A 27550-nucleotide genomic window follows, 5' to 3' on the forward strand; every position below is an offset into this window, starting at 1 on the left:
TTATTTTCACTCATAATTCTTCACTCACTGTTCAATTATTTGAAGATGACTTTTTAATGCCTCTCAATACGTCACTGCATGTTTTACTTTTGCGGGCGTTCCTCAAAATTTTTAGAGTAACGACTTGTAGGATCTCCTTCAAGGTTCTAGATTTCCTCTTCAAATCCAACAATTTCATCAGATTATGCACTTTTTTTACGAGCAATGAAAAATCATTAAAGCCATTATCGAAGAATGAGCAATGCATACACATGAATGAACAAGTGACGGTTTAAACGTCTACAAATTGTATAAAATCTTATATCTATTTATTTCTTATATCACTTGGTAAGATAAGTTTTCTTTTACCGCAAATAATTGGACTGCAACTCTATTGAAAGGATTATCATAATTAGAACTGGTAAGTAGAAAAATTAAAAGGCATTTAAAGGAACTTAATGACATTATCCAGAGTCACATGAAAATTTGCAAGTAAAGGAAACTCAATTAATGTCAATGGGCAAATTACAGAGCTCTTTTCAAATTAGTGAAAGCGAAATGAAACAGACTAAGGGTAATTTTGACTTTTCAATCATAAAAGGGTACCGTACAAGGGCAAACTGGTCATTTACCCTCTGAGCTTTGCTCTCCAAGTCTCAGCAATTTTGGCTTGGATTACAAGAAATAATTCACAAACAACTTTACAACTTTGTCTCTCGTATGGTTGCTCAGAAAATGTGAGTTCGTCTTGAACTCTTTCGCTTTATTTTCTGTATGGATGCCGAGAAAACAATACAAACTGAACTTCAACTGAATTTCTTTTCTTAGATCTATGCTTTATTGATTCATATTTTGTTGTGATCTCATACAATTTATGTTACTAGTTTATGAACTGAAGAATGGGTCAAGCACTTGGTTGTGTTCAAGTGAAGCAGTCAAAAGTTGCTGTGAGGGAGCAATTTGGGAAGTTTGATGGTGTGCTTAAACCAGGATGCCACTGCATGCCCTGGTGTTTCGGGTACAAGGTAGCCGGTGAGCTCTCTCTGCGTGTGCGGCAACTTGAAGTTCGATGTGAAACCAAAACCAAGGTTTTCGCCTTCTGAATTGAGTCCTTACTTTACATTCCCTGAACCATCTGTAGTGAAATCCATAATGTTTATGTCAGACTGTATAGCATGTGATATATGTCGGATAAAAAGGGAGAAAAAAATCTTGCTATGTGACATATTTGGTCTTTTCAGGATAATGTGTTTGTGAATGTGGTTGCGTCGATTCAATATCGCGCCTTGCCAGACAAGATACCGGATGCTTTCTACAAGCTCTCGAACGCCAACTCACAGATTCAGGCCTTTGTGTTTGATGGTAAGACTACAATGCGATTGGTAGAATTCTTGCTTGTACTAGTTGATCAACAGCTAATGCGTTGCTATTCTTTGCGTAACATTCGTCGAGAACGGTTATTAGGGCAAGTGTGCCGAAATTGGAGGTTGATACCGTCTTTGAGCAGAAGAGTGACATAGCGAAATCTGTTGAGGAGGAGCTTGCAAAGGTGAAACAATTTTTTAGTTTTAATAGAAAAGGTTATATCTTTGTGTAACACTCGTTGAAAACTGATCGAAATTGTAACCATTTTTCGTTACAGGAGATGTCTGCTTATGGTTTCGAAATAGTAGAGACCCTTATTGTGGATATGAGCCGGATGTTCATGTGAAGATAGCGATGAATGAGATCAATGCAGGTAACTTTCACACCAAAAATGTCACGCTTATTGTTCCAAAAGTTCAATTTGTGATTTGGTTGTTGCTCAGTTTGTTTATAAGTTTTGCTGTCTGTCATCGTAACAGCTGCAAGGCAGAGGTTGGCGGCGAAAGAAAAGGCTGAAGCGGAGAAAATCCTACAGATCAAGCGAGCGGAAGGAGAGGCGGAGGCCAAGTACTTGGTAGGGCTTGGCATAGCGCGTCAGCGCCAGGCCATTGTTGACGGGCTGAGGGACAGCGTGCTTGTCTTCTCCGAGAATGTTCCCGGAACAACACCCAAGGATGTCATGGACATGGTTTTGGTGACTCAATACTTCGACACCATGAAGGAGATAGGAGCATCCTCAAAATCATCGTCTGTTTTCATCCCGCACGGGCCAGGCGCGATCAAGGACGTTGCTTCGCAGATTCGAGAGGGTCTCCTTCAAGCTGATTATGCCAAGGCATAGAGAGTGAGAGAGGAAAAAACTCCTAGGGAAATAAATTATCTGCAATGCTTGCATATTATTACGGAAGGTGTGTGCTTAAATTATTCATATGAAGAACTAATTATCTACTCTACCCAGTACTTACATATCATAAGTTGGCGACTGAGTGTTTATTTTCCTAAATATTATCTGTCTGCAGAAATTAAATGGAAAAATTAAGCGATTTTGCATCAACGGCATCGCAATTTTTGTGTTCATACATGAAAGTTTGAATGCAAAAAAAAAAAAAACACAAAAACATTTGACATTATGTTCTTATTAAGTAGTAAATGTTGAGTGTAAGACCTCATCTACCTCTTACCGTAATTTAAAGTAGTAACGTTGCTCGTAAGAAAAGAAAAAAAAAACACATCGCAACATTTTTTATGCATCAAATATCAAGCTTAGGGTTTGAATTCTACCCTATCAAGGATATGCTCAAATCGTATGACAAACTTACAGTGGAGTGTGTGTTCAAGTCTACTTGTTGTATATAATTTTTAGTTATTCATCTCTTACATGGAAACAACCTCTTTGTAAAATAAGGGTAAAACTGCGTACGATAGACATTCTCCTCAACTCTCGTAAAGCGCAGAGCCTTGTTGGCTTAGGGTCGTCCCTCTCTTCATGTGGTAAAACAAAGAGGAAAGTTGATTTTAACCTAATATCTATAGCATATTTTAGTGAAACCCCAAAATTTTCAAATTTTCAAATTAAGCCCTTTAACCAGCATACCACGTAAGCAAACTTTCCTAAAGTCTAAGGTGAGTCATATTGGAGTTATGGTTCAAATTGGTATTAACTTTTATATCTGTTTTACCCTTCACGTTCATTAGGGGGACTTTCTTTTATCATTATTTATTGTTTGTATTTCATTTTCGATTTTACGCCACTCTTTGATAGGTATGTAAATCTAATCAGTGTTTAAAATAAAACGATATCATTATTTTAAACACTAAGTTTACCAGATCAACTATATAAAACGAACACGCTTAGAGACTCAATTGGTGCAAAAAAATTAAGAATGGATACAAATAATTTACTTTTTCTTTTTATACCCACATGACAGCGAAATGAAACGACTTAAGGGATTTTTTTTCTTTTGTTGACTTTTTGATCAGATAAGGATATGTACGAGGGCAAATTGGTCATATAGCCACTGAGCTCTGCTCTACTCTTTATTTCTCCAGCAAATTTGGCTTGGACTACAAGAAATTTATCACATTACAAGAACCAGCAGCAGTTTCAACTTTACAAGGTAATTTCCGTACAACTCTGTCTCTTGTTTGGTTGCTCAGAAAATGTGAGTTTGTTTCATACTCTTTCGTTTTATTTTCTGTTTGGGTGCCGAGAAAACAGAGAAAGCAAAAAGGGTTATGTATGAGCTCTTGGGCATTTTGCTCTTTTTTCTTTTATACATGAATATTGCTTTTATTATTCAAATATTAGATCTGTGCTTTAAGGCTTCATATTTTGTTGTGATCTGAGTCTTGTATTTATAATTTTGGAAAAATTCAGGATCTTTACCGAAAATGGGTCAAGCACTTGGTTGTGTTCAAGTGAAGCAGTCAAAAGTTGCTGTGAGGGAACAATTTGGGAAGTTTGATGGTGTGCTTGAACCAGGATGCCATTGCATGCCCTGGTGTTTCGGATACAAGGTAGCCGGTGAGCTCTCACTGCGCGTGCGACAACTTAAAGTTCAATGCGAAACCAAGACCAAGGTTTTCAGCTGAATGATCTGTTGTGAAATCCATAGTTTATGTGTCGGGCTATAATATGTGATATTATCCCCGAAAAGAATTTCGCCATGTGACGTGATTGGTTTGTTTCAGGATAATATGTTTCTGAACGTGGTTGCATCGATTCACTATCGTCCCTTGCCAGACAAGATACCGGATGCTTTCTACAAGCTCTTGAATGCCGACTTGCAGATTCAGGCTTATGTGTTTGATGGTAAGACTTACAGAAAGTGATTGATAGAGATTGTTGCTTGTATAGATTACAAGTAATATTTCGGTGTCTTCAGTTATTAGGGAAACTGTGCCGAAACTGGAGCTTGATACCGTCTTTGAGCAGAAAAGTGACATAGCAAAAGCTGTTCAAAAGGAACTTGCAAAGGTGACAGTATATATAAATCGTATTAACTAAACTAATTAGAAATGTTATATCTTGGTGTAACTTTCGCTGAGAACCAATAAAAATGCAACCATTTTTTTGAAATTTTCGTTACAGGTTATGTATGAGTACGGTTTTGAAATAGTCCAGACCCTGATTGTGGACATTGTACCACATGTTGTATCGATAAAAGCGATGAATGAGATCAGTGCAGGTGAATTTCACAAAAAAAATGTCACACACTTTTGTTTCGTAAATTTCAGTTTGTGATTAATTGCTTGTTCTATGTGTTATTTTCTTATCTGACACAACAGCTAAAAGGAAGAGGCTGGTAGCGAAAGAGAAGGCGGAAGAGGAAAACATCCTGAAGATCAAGCGAGCAGAAGGAGAGGCCGAGTCCAAGTACTTTGTAGGACTTGGCATAGCGCGCCAGGGCCAGGCCATTGTTGACGGGCTGAGGGACAGCGTGCTTGACTGCTTTACACAGATTATGCTAAGGAGGGGATAAAAGCTTCAAACGAACAAATATATCTGCAACGCTTGACTGCATAAATTATTCATCGAAAACTAGTTATAAAGTATCACCTCTATCAAGTTCTTACCTGTTTACAGACATCAAATGTAAAAAACTAAGTCCTTTTGCATCAACAGCATTGCAATATATGTGTTAAAGCTGTTTTTACACTTCCTTGAAATGCAGCAACTATATTTTCTGCAGGTATGACCTAAGAAACAAAAGCAAGACAAGAAAAACAGAAGTTTACAATCCGAAATCAAAAGCAACAAAGAACATTTTCCTAGTGAGTCAGCTAAATACCTGCCAATCTAGGAAATCAACAACATTTTCGCCAAAGAATTTTATAGGTTGCGTTGAAATTTATTGATTGAATTGATTAGGTAACGTTTGGAGGTCGGGAAAGGTGAATTTTGAGTTTGGACGAGTGAAAGAAGAGCTGGTCATGAATAGTGTGTTAGCCCTAGTGCGCCAATGCGATTAAATTGTATGACAAATTTACGGTGTAAGCGTTCGAGCCTGTAAGTTCTATACAATTATACATTTATTATGATCACGCGTCGTGACAAAATTTTCTCCTACCACAAATAGTTGGACCACAACTCTAATTGAAGCCTTACCACTTGGTAAGTAGAAAAATTCAAAGGCATTTAAAGGAACTTAATGACATTATAAAGAGTCACATGAAAAATTGCAAGTAAAGGAAACTAAATTAATGTAAATGATGAAATTATACTTTTTCCTTTTATACTAACGTGAAACAGAGGGTAGTTTTGACTTTTTCATCATAGATGGGTCGAATACAAGGGCAAACTGGTCATTTACTCACTGATCAGCTCTCCTCTTTCTATCTCATAAATTTTGTATTGGATTACAAGAAATAATTCACAAACAATTTTACAAGAACCAGCAGCGGTTTTAGCTTTAAAAGGTAAAGTCCGTACAACTCTGTCTGTCGTTTGGTTGCTCAGAAAATGTGGGTTCGTTTCGTACTCTTTCGCTTTATTTTCTGTTTGGGTGCCGAGAAAACAATACAACTGAAGTTCAACTGAATTTCTTTTCTTTAGATATATGCTTTATTGATTGATATACAACTTTTGTTACTAGTTTAAGAACTGAAGAATGGGTCAAGCACTTGGTTGTGTTCAAGTGAAGCAGTCAAACGTTGCCGTGAAGGTGCATTTTGGGAAATTTGATGATGTGCTTGAACCAGGATGCCACTGCATGCCCTGGTGTTTCGGATACAAGGTATCCGGTGAGATCTCTCTGCGTGTGCGGCAACTTGAAGTTCAATGTGAAACCAAAACCAAGGTTTACGCCTTCTGAATTTAGCCCTTACTTTACATTCCGGGAACGATCTGTAGTGAAATCCATAATGTTTATGTTAGACTATAGTATGTGATATTATGTTGAAGGAAAAATTCTCGATTTGTGACATAATTGGTCTTTTCAGGATAATGTGTTTGTGAAAATAGTTGCATCGATTCAATATCGCGCCTTGCCACATAAGATGCGGAAAGCTATCTACAAGCTCTCAAACGCCAAATCACAGATTCGGGCCTACGCGTTTGATAGTAAGACTTGCAGAAAGTGATTGGTAGACATTGTTGCTTGTAAGGATTGGAAGCTAATATTTTGTTACTCTTCAGTTATCAGGGCAAGTGTGCCGAAATTTGAGCTTGATGCTGTCTTTGAGCAGAAGAGTGACCTAGCGAAAGCTGTTGACGAGGAGCTTGCAAAGGTGAAAGTGAAATGAAACAATTGTTTGTTTTTAATAGAAAAAGGTTTATATCTTTGTGTAACATTTGTTGAGAACCAATTGAGATTGTAGCCTTTTTTTCGTTACAGGCAATGTCTTCTTATGGTTTCGAAATAGTCCAGACCCTTATTGTGGATATCGTTCCAGATGTTCATGTGAAGAGAGCGATAAATGAGATCAATGCAGGTAATTTCCACTCAAAAAATGTCACGCACATTGTTCCGAAATTTCAATTTTGTGATTTGGTTGTTGCTCAGTTTATAACTTTATATATAATTTTTGCTATCTGTCATCATAACAGCTACAAGGCAGAGACTGGTGGCGAAAGAAAAGGCTGAAGCGGAGAAAATCCTACAGATCAAGCGAGCAGAAGGAGAGGCAGAGGCCAAGTACTTGGTAGGGCTTGGCATAGCACGCCAGCGGCAGGCCATTGTTGACGGGCTGAGAGACAGTGTGCTTGTCTTCTCCGAAAATGTTCCCGGAACAACAGCCAAGGATGTCATGGACATGGTTTTGGTGACTCAATACTTCGACACCATGAAGGAGATTGGTGCATCCTCAAAATCATCGTCTGTTATCATCCCGCATGGGCCAGGTGCAGTCAAGGACATTGTTTTGCAGATTCGAGAGGGTCTCCTTCAAGCCGATTATGCTAAGGAATAAAGATGGGATAAAAACTTGGGACGAACAAATGCATCTGTAGTGCTTGACTCCCTAATTATTAATATAGTTGGTGTGACAATTGTTCTTTATCTTGTTGATTTTCTAAAAAATTATATGTTTCCAGAAATCGGATGAAGAAAAAACTGTCGTTTGCATCCACAGCATTGCAACTTTTGATTTCGTTTCGTTACATAAAGAATATGAAATTAAACAAAAAAATATAAAACTAAACTCATACACAGAAATTAACCAACAAAAGTTCATCTACTGTGAATCCACCATAAGAGATTACTGAGGGAGTTCCCGTCGTCGAATTCTTTCAAGCTTCTAATCTTCTCCAAAGCGCCTTCTTTGTCGAACATCCCTTGTAATGCAAATACAAATCCCTTCCATCCTTCCGTGACTCCCGTCCTGCTGAGCGCCGGTAATGCCCAGTTCACTAGCTCACTGGCGAAACCCGCGTCCGAGAACAATACCTCAGTAACTGGCAAAACAGGCAGTACTTGGATTCCAAGTCTGATTTCTCTTGCCTCCGCAGTCGCAAACCAAAGCCCGCTGTCTCTCTTGGTCGCCCATAAAATTCCCACAACTCGGTTTTCCTTCACGAAATCTTGCTGGTAAATTTGACTCTCTCCTCCCTCTCTCACGTGCCACCACATTTGAGCTGCCTGAATTTCCAATGTAGTAAGCAGTGAACCGGTGGCCTCAAGTTGCGCGTCGTTATAGGCTTTTCCCATCAGAGAAGCTGCATAGTAAGCATTAACCGCCTCACTCGTGCTCTCTTGATTCCTCCCGTTTGCGAATTCTGTCAACCCTCCCGCCCACGAGTGCAATTTATAAAGATCAAAGGTTCTCAGACGCGGATAATTTGGATTCGATTGCTTGTCCTTGTTGAGAAAATCCTCCACGAGCGAGTAAGCTTGAGGCTTGTACTTCTCCCCCCATGCAGGATCAATCTTTGCTAACACGGAAATTCCATATATAAAGTACCCCAGATGAAAATGGTGATCGGAATAAAGACCAAACCCAAAATCAGCACCTGGATCAGCTGTGGAGGATTTCGTAACAAGTCCACCCCATTTTTTATCGTGCAAAAATCCGTTGCCGCTAAAAGTACCATCCAACCACGGCTCAATTTTCTCCCTTAAGAATGTCCTAATCACGGGTATCACATCAGGGAAAGCTACCTCCTCGGCGATCAGAGCCAGCCTTGCCGCTCTAGCAACCAGTTTCCCATAAAAATATGAAGACGAAGTAGTTGATTGTGTAGAACTAAGAGCGTCAACGTCTCGACGAAGCGCAGATATGATTTCAGGGAATGAATCTTTTTTGACACCTCCAACGGAATTCCAAGTGACTGGAATAGGCTTTGGTGCTAACACCCACGAATCACCAACAACGCCAATCAAATCCCCGTCAATGCTTTTGTACTTAAAATCCTGCAAAACTGTGGCATTGGACAGAAGCTTGAGATGTAGAGGATGAGCTAGCATGAGCAAGTCTCCGCCTATCTTTTCAAATTTATACGACAAAGTATTTGAGTTTTTGAGCACAGCTGCACCAGAAACCGGGTAACAAGAACTGAAGTGGTCAAGAATTCCCTCAGATTTAGGATCAGGATCCGGCATTACAGCAAAACGAACAACCCCAGAAAAGTCCTGAAGAGTTAACATGGATGAGCCGCTGTGAGTTAATTCTGTTGGTGAGGATGTGTATACTAGCCATGTCTGATCATTGTCGAGCTTGACGATGAACTTAGTATTTGAGCCACTCGCTGATGTTGCCGAGACAATTTTATGATCAGTCGATAAAGAAACCGCCGTGGGGCGATAAACAAAGCAGCTGAGAAAGGGGCTTCCGCGGACGAGGTAGAAGCGGAGGTTGGAGGAGGGAAAGTCCAATGTCACACTCAAATCATTGAAGTCGGAGACTACATGGTGGCCCTTGTTGTTTGATTTTGAGGCGAAGATGGTGAGGTCGGCTTCGAACGGGGATGTGGATACGACGGTAGAGGTGTAGGAGAAAGACGGGTAAGCGAAAGACAGGGAAGAGTTGGCTGATCTGATGATGTAGGGGTGTATGTACTCCGGTTGGTCGCCATTGTGAAGGACAAAGTTTTGAAAGAATGAGCTGGTAGGGAGTGGGGATGAGAGGAGGTTCGGGGCGAAGAAGGTCAAAGGGTCGGGGAGGACGGTGGATTGAGCTTCCGGGAAAAGGAACGGGGCTGTAGCAGGGGCGGCCTGCGGAGTCGACGCCAAAAAACAGAGAACGCAGATGACGAAAGCAAGAGAAGAAAGCATGCTTGCCATGATGATGCTTGTGATTTGGTACGTTAGGTGGCTGTGAATAAGACTTTCGATCGGACTTGTATATTTATAGGGATGCTTTGGATGTGTAATTTCGGCTTCCAAGTTAAAGTGGGAAATTAGAAAGCCTTGTGAGATTTGGTAATTGTTTGGAAAACTAGGAAACATTTAAGGGAGTTATAACAAAACACCCCCGATACTGTTCACTTTTAACGAAAAACCACATTTTTACCTTTAACTGTCAATATTCACTATACCTTTAAAAATAACTTTTCATTAAAAGGGAAGTTTTTTCAGATTTTTCGTTAGTTTTCCTTTAAGGGGTTTTATTTTGTTTGGTCTCCTAATTTTATATGGTTTTGTTTAACTTGCTCGTTTTGGAAGAGAGGTAAAAATTTGACAAATAAGACAAAGGTACCCACGACACTTATTTGCTTTAGGAATTCTTCTGTGTGGAAGTTCATGGCCGTTCGGCCAAAAAATCACCGGGTAGGGACAGCATACACGGCGGATGTGGGGCTGGGTGGGGCGGTTTTGTCTTAAGCCAGACAGTGACGGTTTCTCGTCATCCGAACCTAAGAATTTGCCTTCCGATACCACATAATCAGTATTCAGTAATGAACGGAGTAAATAAAATGCTAACATTCCAAACGGACTTCTCAAATTCAAGATGCCAACGAAGGCCGAAATATCATTGATTATAGGAGGAAGAAAAGAGGTGCCGAAACAGCCACGAAAAATGGTAACAACATTTGAAGACTACCGGGCTTCATCATCCTCCGCTAACACAAGCGTGAAAAAGGTCGCAAAACATGTCTGAAACCATCGAGCCTTTATTTTTACAAACCGAAGCCATCAAAACAGAACGATTTCCCCTACCATATGGACTTGTTCCGAGAAAAAAGAAACATTTAGAACCAAAGAAATGTCAGCCTGGAAAGACAACTATATTACGCTCTACCTCTGCTCCCTGCCGCAGTGAGCAATAAACCCGCTCATGGCTTGAGAGCAAGAGCCAACCCAATCTTGGCGCTCTTCTCAATGGCCTTGGTGTCTACCTCTCCTGAAACAGTGAGGAATGACTTTGGGCGCCACTCGTGCTGGATCAGGGCACTTGCTTTGCCAAAGTTGTTTACGCGTGCCTTAATGGATGTCAATGGATCCAGGGCATGCTGGGTGCCAAGAGTGATGGTATTCTCGTTGGTAGGAAACCTGTGGGTCACCTCAGCGCCAACAGCTGTGTTGGAAAGGGGATTGACACTGTGATAGTAGGATGCACTGAGGATGTCACCTTTATCATTCCTGTATCATGAAAAACAAATCTTTATCACACCATGCACCAAAACTTCAACATCACAAAGCCAATATATGTAAAATCAAATAAGCCAATCGTAGACAACCAAAATAATACTTACAGGGTCAATGCAGCGACCAGATCAGCATTGGAGAAGCTCAGTCCAGCATTGCATTTAGTCAAATTCCCGGTCTTGGTGTCGAATGACAGATCAGTACCAAGTGCAAGCTGATTGGTTCCAATAACACCGGAGAAGTTAACAATAGGGTTCGCTGTCAAACCAACACTGGAGCTTATCCCTGCATAGTCATGCAGATATTGGAGTTCCACCTGTTAACAATCACCCACATATTAGATGGCAATTCTACAAATGATCCCGATTAATGAAATGCTTTAATACAGAGAGTGAACTCCACCCACAAGTTTTACCGCATATCGGCAAACATAATAGACGAGTGACAGATAAAAAAACCAGACATAACAGTCCTACCTTGCCAGACCTCTGATCAGGAACTTTGAAGCTAAAGATTGCCTTCAGGCCAGGAGCAGGTTGATCAACCGTAATAGTGGTGGACAGCTGATAACAAAACAAACCGTTGGTAAACCGACATTAGCAAGAAAAGATAAGTATAAGTTAAAATAATTACTTTATTCAGTTCCAAATGCACTAAAGCTACTCAATTCCGTTATATCTGAATGAACATTTAAAACTATTTCTAATGGATGTGTGTACATCCAACAAAAAGCAAAAGAAAAAGGAAATACTTTTGGCATTTACAATCACCACCACAATAGGACCCTGTAACAGAATAGATGGAAAAGAAACATAAATGGATGTGGGGCTTACATTGGAGTCGGTGTCAACTTTGACATCAGTTGTGACATTCTTGTTCTTCAACTGAGTGTTCACATCAGCCAGAAACAACTCACCTTTCTTCGTTCCTGAAGAAGTGATAGCCTGCAAATATGAAGAAGTAAGTAAATGTAGGATACATGGTTAACTTAGAACTTGTAAACTGTAGGGCGGATCGAGTTGAACAAAGAGTCGGTAAGAATGGTATGCGCAAGGCACATGGCAATGGGCATAAGCGTATAGGGAACACATGGAAAATTATATGAATCACTTGTAATATCAGTGCTGCTCATTAAATTCTATGTTTGGCTAGAAATTTCACTAAATTTCTTAAACTCAGCAAAATCTAATAACGCAAATAAAAAAGTTCTACAGAAAAGTTAACTAACAAAACTAGCAAAGAATCAGCACCCAGCATAAAATCACAATGTTCAAAATTAAACAAAATCGAATAACTAAGACGAACTAGATGCTAGTTTAACTCGCCATTTCAACATATTCACAGCAATAAATCAACAATTGACACTTCCTGCTTAAATGCCACCAAGTTCTAACCCAAAATATTAATAAATTTTGAAAAAACTAACAAAGAAAAAACGTTACAAGCTAAAGTACTAAGCATAATATGAAACAAAAAGTTAGAAGTTTCAATCGGAGCCGAATAATTTCACCGAAAGTGGAACAAATCTCAGAGCAAGAAACAAAACCCTAGAGATTCAACAAGTGAATATACATATACAAATACAGATCTTAGAGCAAGAAAAAAGTGCGAAAGAACTCACCACTCCAGTGGGAGAGAAGGTGGTGATGGTGAACTTATGGTCGCTCTGGTAATCCCTGTACAGAAGATCTGAAATTTAACAAAAACCCATTAGAAAAATTTGAAATCTAAGAAACCCATCAATTTTTTACAACCAAATTTATACATATACATGTATATATACATATATCAGATAATATAAAAAGAGGGATAGCTATACCTCTGGCTTTCTTGCCGATGTCGGTGTAAAGCCCAGGTCCCACCATCTTCTCAGCAAAGATTTGGGATTGGAACGCGAACAATGGAAACGGAATTTGGGTGTCTCTGTAGCTCTCTGAGAAGCGGAAGTGAGAAATGGCGAAAGCGACGAGCAATATATATTGGGGGAGGCGAAAACCCTAAATCACCACCCGATTTCAATTTCACCTCTCTTTTCGGCGAGTTTTTGTTTTTACTTTATTTTTTATTTCTCGTTTAAATGCGGACCGTCGGATCTCGATTTTCTCACCGTTGATTTGCCTATTTGGGGAACTTTTTTTTCCCATTTTTTATATAATGTGAATTTATCAAGCGATGCTTGGCGTTTCGGCCAAGCCAATTTGACCAGGTGAATTTACCAAATTGGTCTTTTCATTTCCCAAAAGTAAAGGTCTTTATCTTCTTTTTTATATATATAATTGACCCAGAAAATAAATAATACGTTTTATATAGTATATTCATTATTTTTTTCTTGGTGTTGAAAGATAAAATGATTGTGATGATCATATAATAACAAACTAGGCGGCTGTGAAAGGGACATCACTTGTTTAGAACTATAAGAATCTTTTCCTTTTTTATTGGTCAAAACTCTAACGATCCTTACACCTAATGTACAACAAAAAAATTCCAAATAGCGTTATATTGGTACCAAATTTCATATTCTTGACAAACAAGTCGTACATCAAGTGGCTCAAACTTAATAGTTAGTCTACTGCATCTTAAGTATCATGTTCAATTCGTGCACAGCCACACTCCACCCATTATATGTAGGTAGCAAATAGCAAATGATTTGTAATATTATAGACTATTAGTACTCACCACATCTTCAATGTGTACACACTATACCCAACAAATAACAAATGATCTATAATATTACTATAGTTTAAAGTTGGGGATGAAATTGCACTGTTCGTTAAAGGGCAAATTTTGAGTTACTTACAACTCTGCCATTACTTTAGCTACAAGTGCAATTGAGGGGGTTTGGTTTTAATTACCTTGCCATGCACTCAATTCCACTCCTAAACCCGAAAATTAATTCCCAAATCCTCAATTTGACAAATTAAAACCCTAAATCGAAAATAATTCCCCAAATCCCCAATTTGACAAATTAAAATCCTAATTTCAAATTTTAGGATTTGCAAATACCAGAGAGAAGTCGTGGACCCAAGGGGGGTGGTGGTTGGGCGACGAAGTATGGAGATGGTGGAAGGATGGGTGGTGAACGACGATGATGAGCTTCTGGTAGTCCTCTCCGTAGTTGACGATAGCCACCCTTCCGATCTCGACTTACCTCTTGAAAGGCCCATGGGGGGTGGTGGCTGGGGGACGAAGTGTGGAGGTGGTGGAAGGAAGGGTGAGAGGGAGAGGAAGACAAAAGGTAGAGGGAGATGAAGACAGAGGAGAGAGCGGGAGGTTTCGAGAGAGAGGAAGCGTGCCAGCAGTGAGATTCAAACCTAAGATCTCTCACTTACAAATGAAGAAAAATATTACTAGACTGTAGTACTAAGTGACATAAGGACTTTACAATTTCTCTCGAGGCATATCAAAATTTATATTTAAGTTAAACAATTGATGTCTTGCCCCAAGTTATATATGGTCTTAATGTGGATGCTCATGGACTTCTTGACTTGGATGTGCATTTAATTTTTTTTTTATAAATTTTGAATTATTATTTAAAATTTTAAAAGTTAAAATAGAGTGTTTAAGAAGGATAATATAATTTTGTTTAATTGCAATTTAATGTAAATAATTCAAAATTCATAAAAGTTAAAATAGAGTGTTTAAGGAGGATAATACAATTTTGTTTAATTGCAATTTAATGTGTTCCTTTTCAGTTGTAATTGATAATTGGAGGCCTTAAATAAAACTTTTGATTAATCTCTATTTTTCTTTTAATGTTACATCCTGCAATTGGTACGTGCGAGTACTGTATATTAACAATTTTTTTGGACTAAAAGAAAAGTATGTATACATATTTTATGTATACTTTTGTTACATATAAATGTATATACATGTATGATGTATGTCTATCATTATATTTATAATTTATACTGATATAAGTGTGTATTACTTTCAACTTTGCGGCCTAATGTTCACTTCTGCAGTGAAATTACAAATAAAAAATGATAAATAACATATCCAAATTAACACCCGTAAAGAATATATGAGATTTTACATATGTGTAAAATGATATGCTATCAGAGATAGAGATGGATAGATTTATAAAACTATCACTATTTCATATTATAAATCAAAGTTATAAGGTAATGTTAGGGAGATCATCTATTTGAATTATATTTTGTAAACTATCTGACATAATTGTTGATGATTGAATTATTACTTAAGTATTGATTAACGTGCTTATTTTGTATTGATGATATATCTCATGATTTGCAAATACAGTCTAAAAAGTTAGTTTACCTAACGTTGTTCTCAAAATACATATCAAGATCTTTACAGATTTATCATTTATAAATTAGCTTTATTAATTAAAGCACTTGAGTCACACATTCATACACAACGGGAGTCGGGCGTAGTGTTTTGTTTAGTCGTACGCAATTTTTAAAAAATATTGTTTGTCTTGATGAAGATAAAAATGTCAAAGTCACGAGTTTATGAAGTTTTGGCACAAGTGAACACTTCTGTCGATTGTTCAAAGTGACTGATCACCTTCTCAACGACTCATGCCCAGGTAGGGTAGACCTGCCTGCTATATATAATTAAGCATGGAATAAAAAGTCAGATTGGACCAGAAAATAGGAGTCGGTCATAGTATGTTGAATAGATACATTCATGTATAAGGGAGGAGAGGTTCAGGTAATCGACAGTCGGTACTTTGTTTTCACGTGAATTCCTATGACATTCATGTATGTATGTATGTAGTAAACATATCAGCCATATTACATGTGAAACAAATTCTAATAAATTAAATGAGAGACTCCCAATAATCTATCCTCATCCCTCAGCAATTTGATCACCATTTCATAGTACTCAAACTGTGCTGCACAAACTTCCGATTTAATCGATTTCGGAACTCGAATCGTTGGTATTCTGATCCAGTATGTTCATGGTGAAACTGCGTAATTTACAATCCCAGAAGGAAGTAGTAGGCCAATGCTATCGGCAATGCAATGAGCATCCCAAAAATAACCCTGCAACAACAAAAACAAAACCATATCGTCTCAGAATTGTGTAGTTGGAGAGATTCTACCGTCTAACCAGCGATATGTAATACGAGATGAACAAAATCAATCGTTACCCGGTGCTCAAAACGTCTGGATGTACATTGTATTCTTTCGCAAACACGAAAGGAACGATTCCTTGAGGAAGAGTTGCCTGCGGTAAGTAAACAACAGAGTATTTAGCATTCCTGTGTACCATACACTAAAGAGAACAAAAAATATACATGTACCTGCACTACTGCCACTCTGAGAACTTTGCCCCTTAGTCCAACTGCAAAGGAGGACAGCGCCATTATCGCAGGGCCGGCTATGAACTTCAATCCCATGGCTAGCATCGCCTTTCGTGTCCCACACGCTATTATGCTACCGCGCGTTGCCATGAAAAGGCCTATAAGCAGCAGAAATTAATTCATGTGTCCAAGTGTTATTGTTCAAATAACATGGCAGGTGATTAGTAGTTTTTCTCATGTTTCTTCATACCTAAGCTGAACATTGCCATCCCAAGTCCTCCATTCGACAGTATCGAGATTGATTGCGCAATGATTTCTGGCAGCTTCACTCCCCACCTGCAACAGATTATAATTCAACCCGATGCCAAGAAATACACAAATCGAACCAACAAGGGCAACGAAAGTGTGCCTACTTGTAGTGTATGCTTGCCCAAATCAGACCCAACATTGTTGCATGAGTGTTTGGGTTGGTTATAAGCTTCCTCCCAACTGTTAACAGAATAGATTTGATCTTCCTAGTATTGTCGGCTCTCGTTTCGTCCTCCGTCTCATCTTTCGATTGCGCTTCGTGAGGCACCTCCATATCCTCTTGGAGCAGAAACAAGACCAAAAGATTGATGATGTTAGAATACAACATAATTTAAGAAGCAATGCAGTGTAGCTACCAATTATAAATAGTAAAGTTAGAGAGAAAAAAAAAAAAACCGACTCAATAAATGGTAAGACCGCTTTCTGTTCATAAGTTTAGAATATAATCCGGTCGCGTGCACATGTGCCGAATTTGGTGATGCTTTTTTCTTACGCTCTTCAATTTCAAATGCTAATTACCTGCAGTGGGTTCTGATGAAGGTGTGACAGACGCCGCCTTAGCGGCCCTGAACTCAAACAGAAACAGCAACATATTGTACCAGATTAAGCTCTGCAACACAACTATCTGTGTCACAAGCTTGGCCGCCTCATCCCCGTACATGGCCTTCAGCAGCGGAATCCCGAGGATCAACGTGTTAGGAAGCGTCGAAAGAGAGAGGCCGGTTATGATGGAATTCAACCCGCCATAGGAACTGAATTTAGTGACTGCTGCCAGTGCCAGGAATGCAGTCAGTTTTTGGAGGCAGTCCGAGAGGATGAGTTTATGGTTCATTTTGTAAGGGTTGTTGGAAGAAATGATTTGAAAGGACAGAAGAGGGATTGAGAATTTGGCAACGAATTTGTTAATTCCAGAGCATTGATCTGGTGTGAAGAGCTTCCACCATTTCACAGAAAGGTAGGCCAAAATCATGGCAATATATAGAGGAACAGTGGCTGCCACAACATGGTAGACATCTGTTAGAGAAATCATGGCGAGGTTAGAAATTAAACGACGCTCAACAACGGATATCTACTTCCTGGCTATATATTTTGGTGATGAATTCTTCATATGCTGGTGGAATTAAAAACAAGAACATAAGAAATCTCTCTTTTATTCTTCTTGTTTGGTGCTTTGTCAGATATGAAAAGTTGAGGAGAGAAATAACTGTTTATATAGAAGCTTTATTAAAGTTTTTGTTAATCCCCATATTGGCCTTTGGTGTTGATTTTGTTTGTGTTAGGAACTTAGGAGTGAAAACATAGGTTATTGCCTTTCTATTTTTGGTAAGAAGAAGTGACTTTCAAGACAATAAGGTTTCCCTCGCTTCATGAGCGTTGAAGGGAGAATAGAGAAGGGAGAAGGGATGAAATCTATTGTACGTAATTTTATCTTTACTTTGTAGAGAGATTGTTTTCACAACCCCAACTTGTGACATTTCGATCACGAAAAAACAATATTTTCGTTATGTCAAGACTTGCCCTCATTTATTTTTCTTGTTATATGATTGAATAAATCACAACATAAAAACAAAAAAATGAGTGAAAAAGAAGAAAATGTGAATGTGAAATCACTATCCTTAAGAAGAAAAAATATACTTTGCTCTTTCCATATAAGAAGTTATTCCTCTTTGAAGAGAAATTAAAGTTTAAACACACTGCATATGCATATGATACAATATTTTAGTGAATAGAATGTTGGATCTACCTATACGTCTCGAGTTCGAATTTCTCCCTCTTCGAACTATCTCCATTAACAAAAATCAATTTTATTTTATCTAGTAGTTAAAGATAAAAACACTCCTACATGCTATTGTGCACTGATTAACTTTTAGCGTATGCCTTATTCCCTTTTTATGATGGTTAAGTATTAAACTATTAATAAACAATACAGAAGGTCAATCTGTAATTATAGTAAAAATTCAGGGGCTTTTAGTCATCAAATAACAAAAGGTAGATTCCAGTTTGATTTCCTGTGGTCATGTTCTTTAGGCAAAGCAGGGCTATATAGCTAGGCTGACACATGGTGGCTCGAACACCTTTCTTGGTATCATTTTCCTTTCAAGTTTGTAATTCCTTTGCATTTTTAGTAAAACTTAAAAGAGGTTTATTTAAAGGAAAACTAATGAAAAAGATTTGAAATTTTTTAGTTTTAACGATAGTAATAAAATAAAGAGTAAAGTGAATAGTACCATGATTGACTTTTTAGTGTAAAAATATGATTTTTCGTTAAAATGAACAGTACTGAGAATTTTTCGTTAAAGTTTCATTTATTTAATTGCACAAAATTAACCACATTGCTGATAGTCTGACATAATTTCTAATATACATAAGTGTCGGATAGAATGGAACGGTTGATCTCACCTTTATTAATAGAGCGTGTGTTAGTGATATGATCAGTTTTGTGTCTTTAGAAGAGTATCGTTTTAGTAATAAACCCCAAACAACAATTCTTTTTGGTCATTTCATTCACAATGATTGTAAATAATTAGCTCATTTGGAAGTGTTTTTAAAATGATTGAAAATACTTATGGTGAAATGTTTTTAGAATCAATCCTTGGTAAAAATGGAAGTGAATTTTCAAAAAACACATAAAGTGTTTTCTGCAATAAACACCAGTTATGTGCTTTTTCAAAGATGATTCACTTTAAGAGTTTTTTTAATCCAAAAACATTTTCGCTAAAAATTCAGTTATTTTAAAAGCACTTTTAAACAAGTCATATGATTAGAGTTGTTTTAACTTTGGAGGGGTTTGAGGAAGAATAAAGGAGTGAAATGAATTGCAAGTGAAGTAATCGAACTTCTGAGTTTATTAACAGTTTGAAGGAAGAATTTTTGCTAAATATGGTCAAAAGTGTTAGAATATGTGTAGTTGGGGAATTTGCTTTTTAAAATGCTAAATTAATTTTCTCTGTAAATGATCATTATCTCTTCCTTCAACTTGTGATTGAATATTTGATTTCCAATTGCTTCGTTCGATCTGTTGTTCTTGTCGAAGAACATCACATGAATTTGCCTTTACAAAATCTGAAAAGTGGGTGAATATAAATATCTGTCTGCTGTAGTGCATTGATATATTCCTTCCTGCAGCATATTATGGCAACAGCTAGCATCTTGCATAAAAACCTTATGCAAACATTATCACATCAAGGGTGTCGACCGTATGAATCTTCGAACGTCCAATGCACTTGATTTTGTCCCAAATCTTTTGTTAGCATCAAGTACTCCATATCTTTTCTTAAATCTCTTCCTAAGTTTTCTTAAGTCTTCCTCTACTACTTTTAACCCAAGTTTCCCTCTCGTATTTAGTCACATCTTCTAACTGAAGCATCTATAGGTCTTCAGTTCATGTGTCAAAACCATCTTAACTGACCATCTTAACCGATAACGTACAGATGCTCCGATTAGAAAATACGACTATACAATGTCAAATTAACCAAAAACTCTCTCGCGATTCATATAACTAAGCCGCTTGGCACACACTATCACACGTCTGAGTAGGGTTTTCTGACCAAGTGTATTTCTATTAGATGAAAGAATTTAAACAAGTTATAACTCTATATATGTTATCATGCAGTGATAATTAAAGAACTAAGTTTTGTTAATGAATGGTATCAAGGGAATAATTTGGAGTATTGATCAATGTTCTGTTCATTGAAGGAAGGAAGGAATGTTTGATATGCTCTTTCTATTTGTAGGTTAGAGAAGGCAAATTTATATTAAAATGCATTTGTTTTTTGCTACATGGTCATACCAATTTGACTAGACCAAGATCAACTTCAAGATTGGAAAACCTTTTTCAATTGTATATATAGGAAATTATTAAAAATACTTTTATCTTTTTGGTTCGTAATTTAAAATTTTGGCGTCCAATTGTTCATGAAAGCCAAAATAAATTACTAGAGAAGGTCGTGGATAGTAATAATTGTAACTAAGCTGATCGAAAATTTTGATTTGAAACGCTGAGAAACTAGCGATTATTGAGATCTTCTAGGGTGTAAATAGAAGACTTACATTTAGCTACGCCTCTTAAAATTTGGTTTTAATCTCATTTTGTCTTTTGTAACTCAAAAATTATAATTTTACTTCTGAAATTCAAAATTCGTTCTACTTTGACTTTGGACTGTCTCTTCTCCCTAAAACTCAAAAGTTGACTGTTGAAACATACGTGAGACCCACCACCCAATAAGACTATGCCACATGTGCCAATAAATTTGATTATAAATCTCTACTATGCATTAGCCTTCAACAATTTAGAAAATATTAAGTTTAAAAGAAGAAATTAAGAATTGAAATTTTTTGGGTTGTTGAGTTGCAGAGATGAAAAAAAATAAAAAAGAAATTGATTAGTCTAGTGCACCCAAACCAAACTCACATAACGGAATTAACATAACTAAGGCAATATGGAGTGAATTTTGGGTTTTGTAGAGTAAAATGACGTATTTTGAGTTTCAAGAGACAAAATGAAATTAAAATTGAGTTCAAATGGGTAAAGTGGAGCGGATTTTGAATTTCAGAGATTAAAGTAACGACTTTGAGTTACAAGGAGTAAAGTGAGATTAAAGTCGAGTTTTAAGGGGCGTAGTTAAAATTAAGCCTAAATAGAATAGAGATTGCCAGGTCTAATAGAGAGTATAATTTAGGGGGTTTAACTATAAAAAAAAATAGAAAATTTTATTTTAATCCTTAAAAAAGATGAGTTTTAGACTATAACCTTGTGTAAGATTAAAATCTAATTGTAGTCCCTAATACATTTAATCATCTCATTTATTAATTATATTTTGATGTTTTTCCCTATTTTTAATGTATTAATTACATTTAATATTCATTTCATTCATCATAATATATTTTGATGTCTACATTTAGGTAAACTAATTTTTTTTATATAATATATTCCGATACAATTTGTATAATATTTCATTTAAGTACATTAATTCATTTGATATACTTCGCCGTATATCCATTGATACAAATATATAATACATTTCGGTATGTAAATTTTGGTACATTAGTTCAATATAATACATTTTGATACATACATTTCGATATTGACATTTAGGTACATTAATTCAATATAATATATTTCGGGACATACATTTAGGTTCATTTATATAAAAAAAAATTGTCAAAAGATAGAATTGTTATATTAGATGTTAGATTAGTCACCAGCGGGATTTGAACTCACGCCATCATGCAAGCGCTCAACACCTTTTCACCAATGTGGTAAAGGTTCACTTGCTTATGTTCATTTATAATTGAAAGGACTAATATGTGGGGACATTAAATAAAAATACACCTTAAATAACAAAAATAGAATATAAATTTTAATAAAAGTACACGTTAAATGATTAAATTGAATATGTAATCTAGGACAAGGTTTTTTTAAAATTCTAATCTTTTGCAAGGACTAATGTTCAAAAACTCAAAAAAAAAAATGAGTTTATCTGGTGAAAAAGAAAGAAGAATTATTTAAGGAATAAAGAAACAGAAATATGAAAATGAGATTAAACTATAGAGTAATGGTAAGGAGACAAAAAAATTTAAATCAAATTACAAACCAAATGATGTGTCACTAATAAGAAACAAGCATGTTAATCAACACTTAATTAATAATCCAATCATCTCCAACTACATCATTTAGTTTGCAAATTTGATTTAAAAAAATTTGATCTTCCTAGCATTACTCTAAACTATAATTACCCCTGTTATATATACTTGAAACTTTTCTATCAACGAAAAAAAAAAATTGAAACTTGTAAGGAAAAGTTATATTTCTCACAAAGGGTGCATAATTCAGACCAAGAACTAGGAAGTTGGTCTAGTCAGGCTAATTAAAAATTGGTCTCTAAACTCTATTGGTAATGTCTTAATCTTTTAAAACATTCCAAATAATTATCCAACGTTTTGAAAATTGGATATTTGTTAGGTTCACTAGCGTTTATGTGGACAATTATTAGGTTCACTAGCGTTAAGTGATGACGTGAACAATTATTAGAGCAGATTTTTACTCTCAAATCAATTATGGAATTTTGAATTTCTAAATTGACGCAGTTTAGTTAAGCAAATTTATGACTTAACTTAGCTAAAAGGATTCGATTTGGGCTCTAAAGACAACAATTAATAAAGACCAGCTTTAGTATTTGTCCAAAACGTTAGTAGTGACCAACGTATTATTGGTGAAGTCATCACTTAACACCGATGATCTAATAAATGTTTAATTTTTACAACGTTAAGAAGTCATTTGGAATGTTTTAAAAGCTTGAGACTAATTAAAAATCACCCCAAAAATTGGGTAGTTCTCTGTACTTAAACCATTTTGCTTATTTTGAGTTTTTTTTTTCCGTGAAACTTCATCGAAGCACATCTTATTTTGTCCAGTTCAAAAGAAAAGTAATTATTTTGGGTTTAACACATGAAAGTGGTTAAACGCCGGGAACATAAAAGGGCCCAGGGTTTTAAAAACTTGTATCTTCTTCCTCCTCCTTGCTCCCGCAGCGATTGCTTTCCCCAGTTGCTGCTTCTTCTCAAGCAGATTTCAGTTGGGAAAATGGGTTCCGATCAAGGGTTTTTTCAGCGTCTGGATGGGCAACTGTCCTTGCCACAACGTGCATCTGCCCCTGTATCCATATATCGTTTCAATTTTATCGGATGTCATTGATCCAAAGAACATATTATTCTGTTATTTTCCTCGTACATGTTTTGTGAATAGGATAAACGGCGGGAAAAGTATGGTTAGTTATAACTAATAAGCAATTACAACACATGAATTAAGGATATGCCAATTAGGTACTTAAGATGGTTGATCGTACGTAGTTGTCCTGTTAGCTAACTGCAATCTAATAGAAATGACCTGTGGATGCGACGGAAAACTTACACAAAATGATTTCGTTAAAACTTTTACTTTCTATCTTTATCATCACGTGAAACCATGTCTCTCTCATCATGTGAAACTGGATGACCGCACACGAATGTAGTGTCGTAGAGGGTGTTCCATTGGGTCCTTTCCTCACATTTTAGTCAGAATGTCAACCGTTAGAAGAAGATGGTTCTCCACCTTCGACGGCTCTAAATTTAGACAATGTTTTTTTCTATAAAACACAAAATTTTCACAGCAAAAACCAAGCCAATACAGTATTAGTATTGCAGTCAACTTAGAATTTTTTTTTTTAGTTCAATTAATCTTTTTCTGGCAAGGTCTAGCTGAGCTGAATCTGATCCCGGTGAAAATCTGGGCTCAATCTCATAGACCTTGACCACTTCTAGAAACATTGTTCTAAAAAAATTATAAAAAAAAGTAGAAAGAAAATACAAAAAATGGTTCTTGGACCAATGGCATCGAAGCTCAATTTGGTCCTCTTTATGATTTCTTTCTGCATGCTGGTTCCAAGCTTGAAGGCTGAGACAGCAAATGACACCCTCAACATTGCTAACTTCGATGCCGTATGGCAGGAACGAGCCATGAAAGCTCAGAAGGCAGCCCTCAAGGCCTACCAACCCAACCCGGAACAAGTCACCGAGGACTTCAACGAAAGCGTTGAACAGTACGTAAACTCGACATTTTATCCTTAATTCTCTTCAAATTTTGTGTATTCCTTCCCAATGTTTGTATCATTTCATCTGAATACATACTTTTAATAGAAAAACGACGATAATCAGTTAAATGATACAAATAGTAGCGCTCGAAATTAATCGTGCATGATGATAATGTGGGGTTTTTAACGTTCACATTGTACATATATACGTCTCTTTATTAAAAGCGAGACGAGACGATAATTAGTTAGATGGTGCATATATCATTATTCGAAATTGATCATGCATAATAATGCGGGACAAATAATATTCATCTTGTATATACACGGTTTCGGTAATCAATCAATTAAATGCTACAAATAGCAGTGCTCTTAATCGACCATGCATGATAATGCAGGACCGTCGTTGAGGAGGACCTTGAAGATGATCAGTCTGCCGGTAACAGCACAAGGAGGAATCTGAGAGGAAAACATTACAAGGGCCCTTGCAAGGCCACAAACCCGATCGACCGCTGCTGGCGGTGCCGGGCCAACTGGGCTAACAACCGCAAGAAGCTGGCCAGCTGCGTGAAAGGCTTTGGCCGCAAGACGCGCGGAGGCAAGAAAGGGGCTTACTACATTGTCACCGACTCTTCGGACGACAATGTCCATGACCCTAAGCCCGGAACCCTACGGCACGCCGTGATCCAAACGCAACCGTTGTGGATCATATTTGCACGCAGCATGGTCATCAGGCTGAGCCAAGAGCTCATAGTAACGAGCCACAAGACAATTGACGCACGAGGGGCAAATGTGCACATTGCTCATGGCGCAGGGATCACACTCCAGTTCGTTCAGAACGTGATTATTCATGGCCTCCGCATCCACGACACCGTACCAGGCAGCGGTGGTATGATCAGGGACTCCCTGAGTCACATCGGGATTCGCACACAGAGTGACGGAGATGGTATCTCCATTTACGGGTCGTCTAACATTTGGCTCGACCATCTTTCTATGTGGAATTGCGCGGATGGGCTCATCGACGCCATTCAAGGGTCTACTGCTATTACCATATCCAACTGCCACTTCACCCATCACAACGACGTACGTTTATTTATTTAATAATAATCGAACGGAGATGTTATTAACATAACAAAATAAGATAACAAAGAATGACTAATTGGTTAAACGAATGGTGCAGGTGATGCTTTTCGGGGCTAGCGATGCGTTTGCAGGGGATGCAATCATGCAAATAACGGTTGCGTTTAACCATTTCGGCAAGGGATTGATACAGAGAATGCCAAGATGCAGATGGGGATTTGTCCATGTCGTGAACAATGACTACACACATTGGATCATGTATGCCATCGGAGGAAGCTCTCACCCCACAATTATCAGCCAGGGCAACCGATTCATCGCCCCACCAAACCAGGCTGCAAAAGAAGTACATAGACGAACACAATATTATCAGTTAATACATAGGCACGAACACATAATTAATCAAGTGATGTATTAATTTTGTGACGTTTGAATTTATAGGTGACGAAGAGAGACTATGCACCGGAGAGCGTGTGGAAGAGCTGGCAATGGAGATCAGAAGGAGATCTTATGATGAATGGAGCATTCTTTGTTCAGTCTGGAGTGCCGAACAAGAAGCATGGATTTGGCAAGTTAGACATGATCAAAGCAAAACCAGGCACATTCGTCAGAAGGCTCACACGCTTTGCAGGTTCTCTCAACTGCAAGGTTGGCAAGAAGTGCTAGAACAAAAATAGAAGAGCTAACTATAATCAATAGCGATCAAATGGATAGGCGGCTGGCCGATGCCGGGAGGTGAAGTGTGACAAATGAAGAGGAAGAAGCGGCAGTGATGTGCGGAGAAATGTGGATATAGATTCTATACTTGATTGTTTTTATTTGTGTTTATGTATTAACAAATCCAAGGGTTATATTGTAGTAATATTTACACCCTAAGCAAATAATGCCAGTACAAACGGTTTTTAATTTTGAGAACTTTAACGAAAAACTCCAGGTATTATTCATTTTAACGAAAAATCACATTTTTACATTAAAAAATCAATCATAGTACTATTCACTTTATCATTTATTTTGTCCTTATCGTTAAAACTCAAAGTTTTCAAGCCTTTTTCATTAGTTTTCTTTTTAATTTTTAGAGTAAGTTGTAGCAATGGTCACTCAACTAAAAATTTATTACCATTGGTCCCTCAACTCATCAAAATGTGCAGCAATGGTCCCCCAACTAAAATTTCGTTACCCTTGGTCCCTCAACTTTAATACAACTAGATAAATGATCCCTCAACTTTAACCTAATTGGAGCAATGGTCTCTCAACTTTAACCCAATTGTAGCAATGGTCCTTCTAACATAACTCATTTTGACAAAATTCTGACGAAGTTGACGACAATGATCATAACTACACGTTTTGATGAATTGAGGGATCCCAATTGTAGCAATGATTCTTCCAACATAACTCATTTTGATAAAATTCTGACGAAATTGATGAAAATGACCATAGCTACACATTTTGATAAGTTGAGGGACCAATGGTAATGAATTTTTAGTTGAAGGATCATTGCTCCAATTTTATTAAAATTGAAGGACCATTGATACAATTTACTCTAATTTTTAATTTTTTTTTTTGTGTTTTTTATATTTTTCTTTTGTAGCAAGAAATGTATATAGCTCAATTCATCTCTAAATAGTTATATTGTCTTTCAATTTGTTTTAATGAAACAGAAAATTACTTTATAAAAGAATAAGATTGTAGATAATGGAGCGATATCGCCGGCTGTCGTTCGTGGCAACACTACCGTTTTCAAGTAAATTAGAGTTGAAAGTACGAGTGCCTTGAAAGAAACTGTAGTTTTAGATTCATAGTTGCAAGAAAATGTTTTTGCTCATCACCGTCATAGTGAAGCTCACCACCGTAAAATGATATTAATGCTCACCACCCTATTAATTAATGTTGGATAAGTATGATATGAATTAACCAAAAATAATTTAGGCAAATCATAAATGAGGGCCTAACTATGTTGCACAAGCACGGCTAGGACACGACAATTAAAATTTAATAAATATTACATATATTAAAAATAGTACTTCGAATTCATAATATAACAAAATATTCATGCTAGATGCTGCACATAAGATTAAAGAGAGAGGACTGAGGTTAGGTTGAAGTCATGAATTCTTTTAGATTTTAGTTTTTATATTTCCAAAACTGCCCCAAAATGTTCTTTTTAAATTTACCAAAAAGACCCCTATCGTGTCTTGACCGTGCCCAAACCGTGTCTGGACCATGCCCAAGGCACATCGGCATGTCCGATACTCTACTACGGGGGGTTTTGGAGTGTCCGTGCATCTAGGGGCCTAATCGACAAATTCACTAATCGGACGTTTGTGAAAGAAAACGGAGAGACCATATTTCCTGTGAAGTTCAGGCGTTGCAACAACATCATAGGCAACGGCGGCCACCGCCACTGCCGCCTTCGATTTCAATGAATGAAGATTGAAATGAGGGTTGAGATGGGGACTGGATGC

At 37.2% G+C, this 27550-nt stretch overlaps 6 protein-coding genes and 1 pseudogene across 10 annotated transcripts in view; 4 read left to right on the top strand and 3 right to left on the bottom strand.

The window, feature by feature from the left end:
- Window positions 1–738: 738 nt before the first annotated feature.
- Window positions 739–2421, top strand: LOC103421493 (hypersensitive-induced response protein 2-like; annotated as a pseudogene).
- A 921-nt stretch (window positions 2422–3342) lies between these two features.
- On the top strand, window positions 3343–5002 carry LOC103442325 (hypersensitive-induced response protein 2-like). 2 transcript variants are annotated; one of them, XM_008381104.4, is made up of 6 exons: window positions 3343–3461; window positions 3722–3924; window positions 4036–4156; window positions 4230–4321; window positions 4436–4532; window positions 4633–5002. In XM_008381104.4, exons 2-6 carry the CDS (start codon window positions 3736–3738, stop codon window positions 4824–4826), a joined length of 693 nt encoding a protein of 230 aa, XP_008379326.2. In that variant the 5' UTR covers window positions 3343–3461; window positions 3722–3735; the 3' UTR covers window positions 4827–5002. The 2 variants fall into 2 exon arrangements, with proteins under 2 accessions (XP_008379326.2, XP_070661294.1); XM_070805193.1 differs by lacking the exon at window positions 3343–3461 and adding an exon at window positions 3466–3506.
- A 698-nt stretch (window positions 5003–5700) lies between these two features.
- Window positions 5701–7413, top strand: LOC103442326 (hypersensitive-induced response protein 2-like). Its single transcript, XM_029107801.2, has 6 exons — window positions 5701–5763; window positions 5940–6143; window positions 6286–6406; window positions 6482–6573; window positions 6681–6777; window positions 6893–7413. The coding sequence occupies exons 2-6, from the start codon at window positions 5955–5957 to the stop codon at window positions 7252–7254; spliced, it is 861 nt and encodes a 286-aa protein (XP_028963634.1). The 5' UTR covers window positions 5701–5763; window positions 5940–5954; the 3' UTR covers window positions 7255–7413.
- Window positions 7390–9625, bottom strand: LOC103442794 (glucan endo-1,3-beta-D-glucosidase-like). Its single transcript, XM_008381598.4, has one exon. It carries the CDS (start codon window positions 9561–9563, stop codon window positions 7515–7517), a length of 2049 nt encoding a protein of 682 aa, XP_008379820.3. The 5' UTR covers window positions 9564–9625; the 3' UTR covers window positions 7390–7514.
- A 591-nt stretch (window positions 9626–10216) lies between these two features.
- LOC103442327 (mitochondrial outer membrane protein porin of 34 kDa-like) overlaps window positions 10217–27550 on the bottom strand; it is a 41802-nt gene continuing 24468 nt past the window's right edge. For 2 of the 4 annotated variants that reach the window (XM_070805015.1, XM_008381107.4), the window contains exons 2-7: window positions 12688–12895; window positions 12490–12557; window positions 11702–11812; window positions 11345–11431; window positions 10976–11184; window positions 10217–10862 (exon numbers count right to left, since the gene is read on the bottom strand). In XM_070805015.1, the coding sequence (XP_070661116.1) occupies window positions 10556–10862; window positions 10976–11184; window positions 11345–11431; window positions 11702–11812; window positions 12490–12557; window positions 12688–12733 (828 nt within the window). In that variant the 5' untranslated portion in view covers window positions 12734–12895 and the 3' untranslated portion in view covers window positions 10217–10555. The remainder of the gene's footprint in view (window positions 10863–10975; window positions 11185–11344; window positions 11432–11701; window positions 11813–12489; window positions 12558–12687; window positions 12896–27550) is intronic. The other 2 variants (XM_070805016.1, XM_070805017.1) reach the window with 1 other exon arrangement.
- On the bottom strand, window positions 15470–17650 carry LOC103442329 (probable auxin efflux carrier component 8). The gene is made up of 6 exons (XM_008381108.4): window positions 16966–17650; window positions 16551–16725; window positions 16388–16473; window positions 16138–16295; window positions 15985–16061; window positions 15470–15877 (listed from the first exon to the last, which is right to left on the bottom strand). The coding sequence occupies exons 1-6, from the start codon at window positions 17474–17476 to the stop codon at window positions 15811–15813; spliced, it is 1074 nt and encodes a 357-aa protein (XP_008379330.2). The 5' UTR covers window positions 17477–17650; the 3' UTR covers window positions 15470–15810.
- On the top strand, window positions 23616–25994 carry LOC103421495 (pectate lyase). Its single transcript, XM_008359536.3, has 4 exons — window positions 23616–24023; window positions 24410–25094; window positions 25192–25434; window positions 25530–25994. Exons 1-4 carry the CDS (start codon window positions 23797–23799, stop codon window positions 25752–25754), a joined length of 1380 nt encoding a protein of 459 aa, XP_008357758.3. The 5' UTR covers window positions 23616–23796; the 3' UTR covers window positions 25755–25994.

This window comes from Malus domestica, chromosome 09 (assembly GCF_042453785.1).
Source record: "Malus domestica chromosome 09, GDT2T_hap1".
NCBI lineage: Eukaryota > Viridiplantae > Streptophyta > Magnoliopsida > Rosales > Rosaceae > Malus > Malus domestica.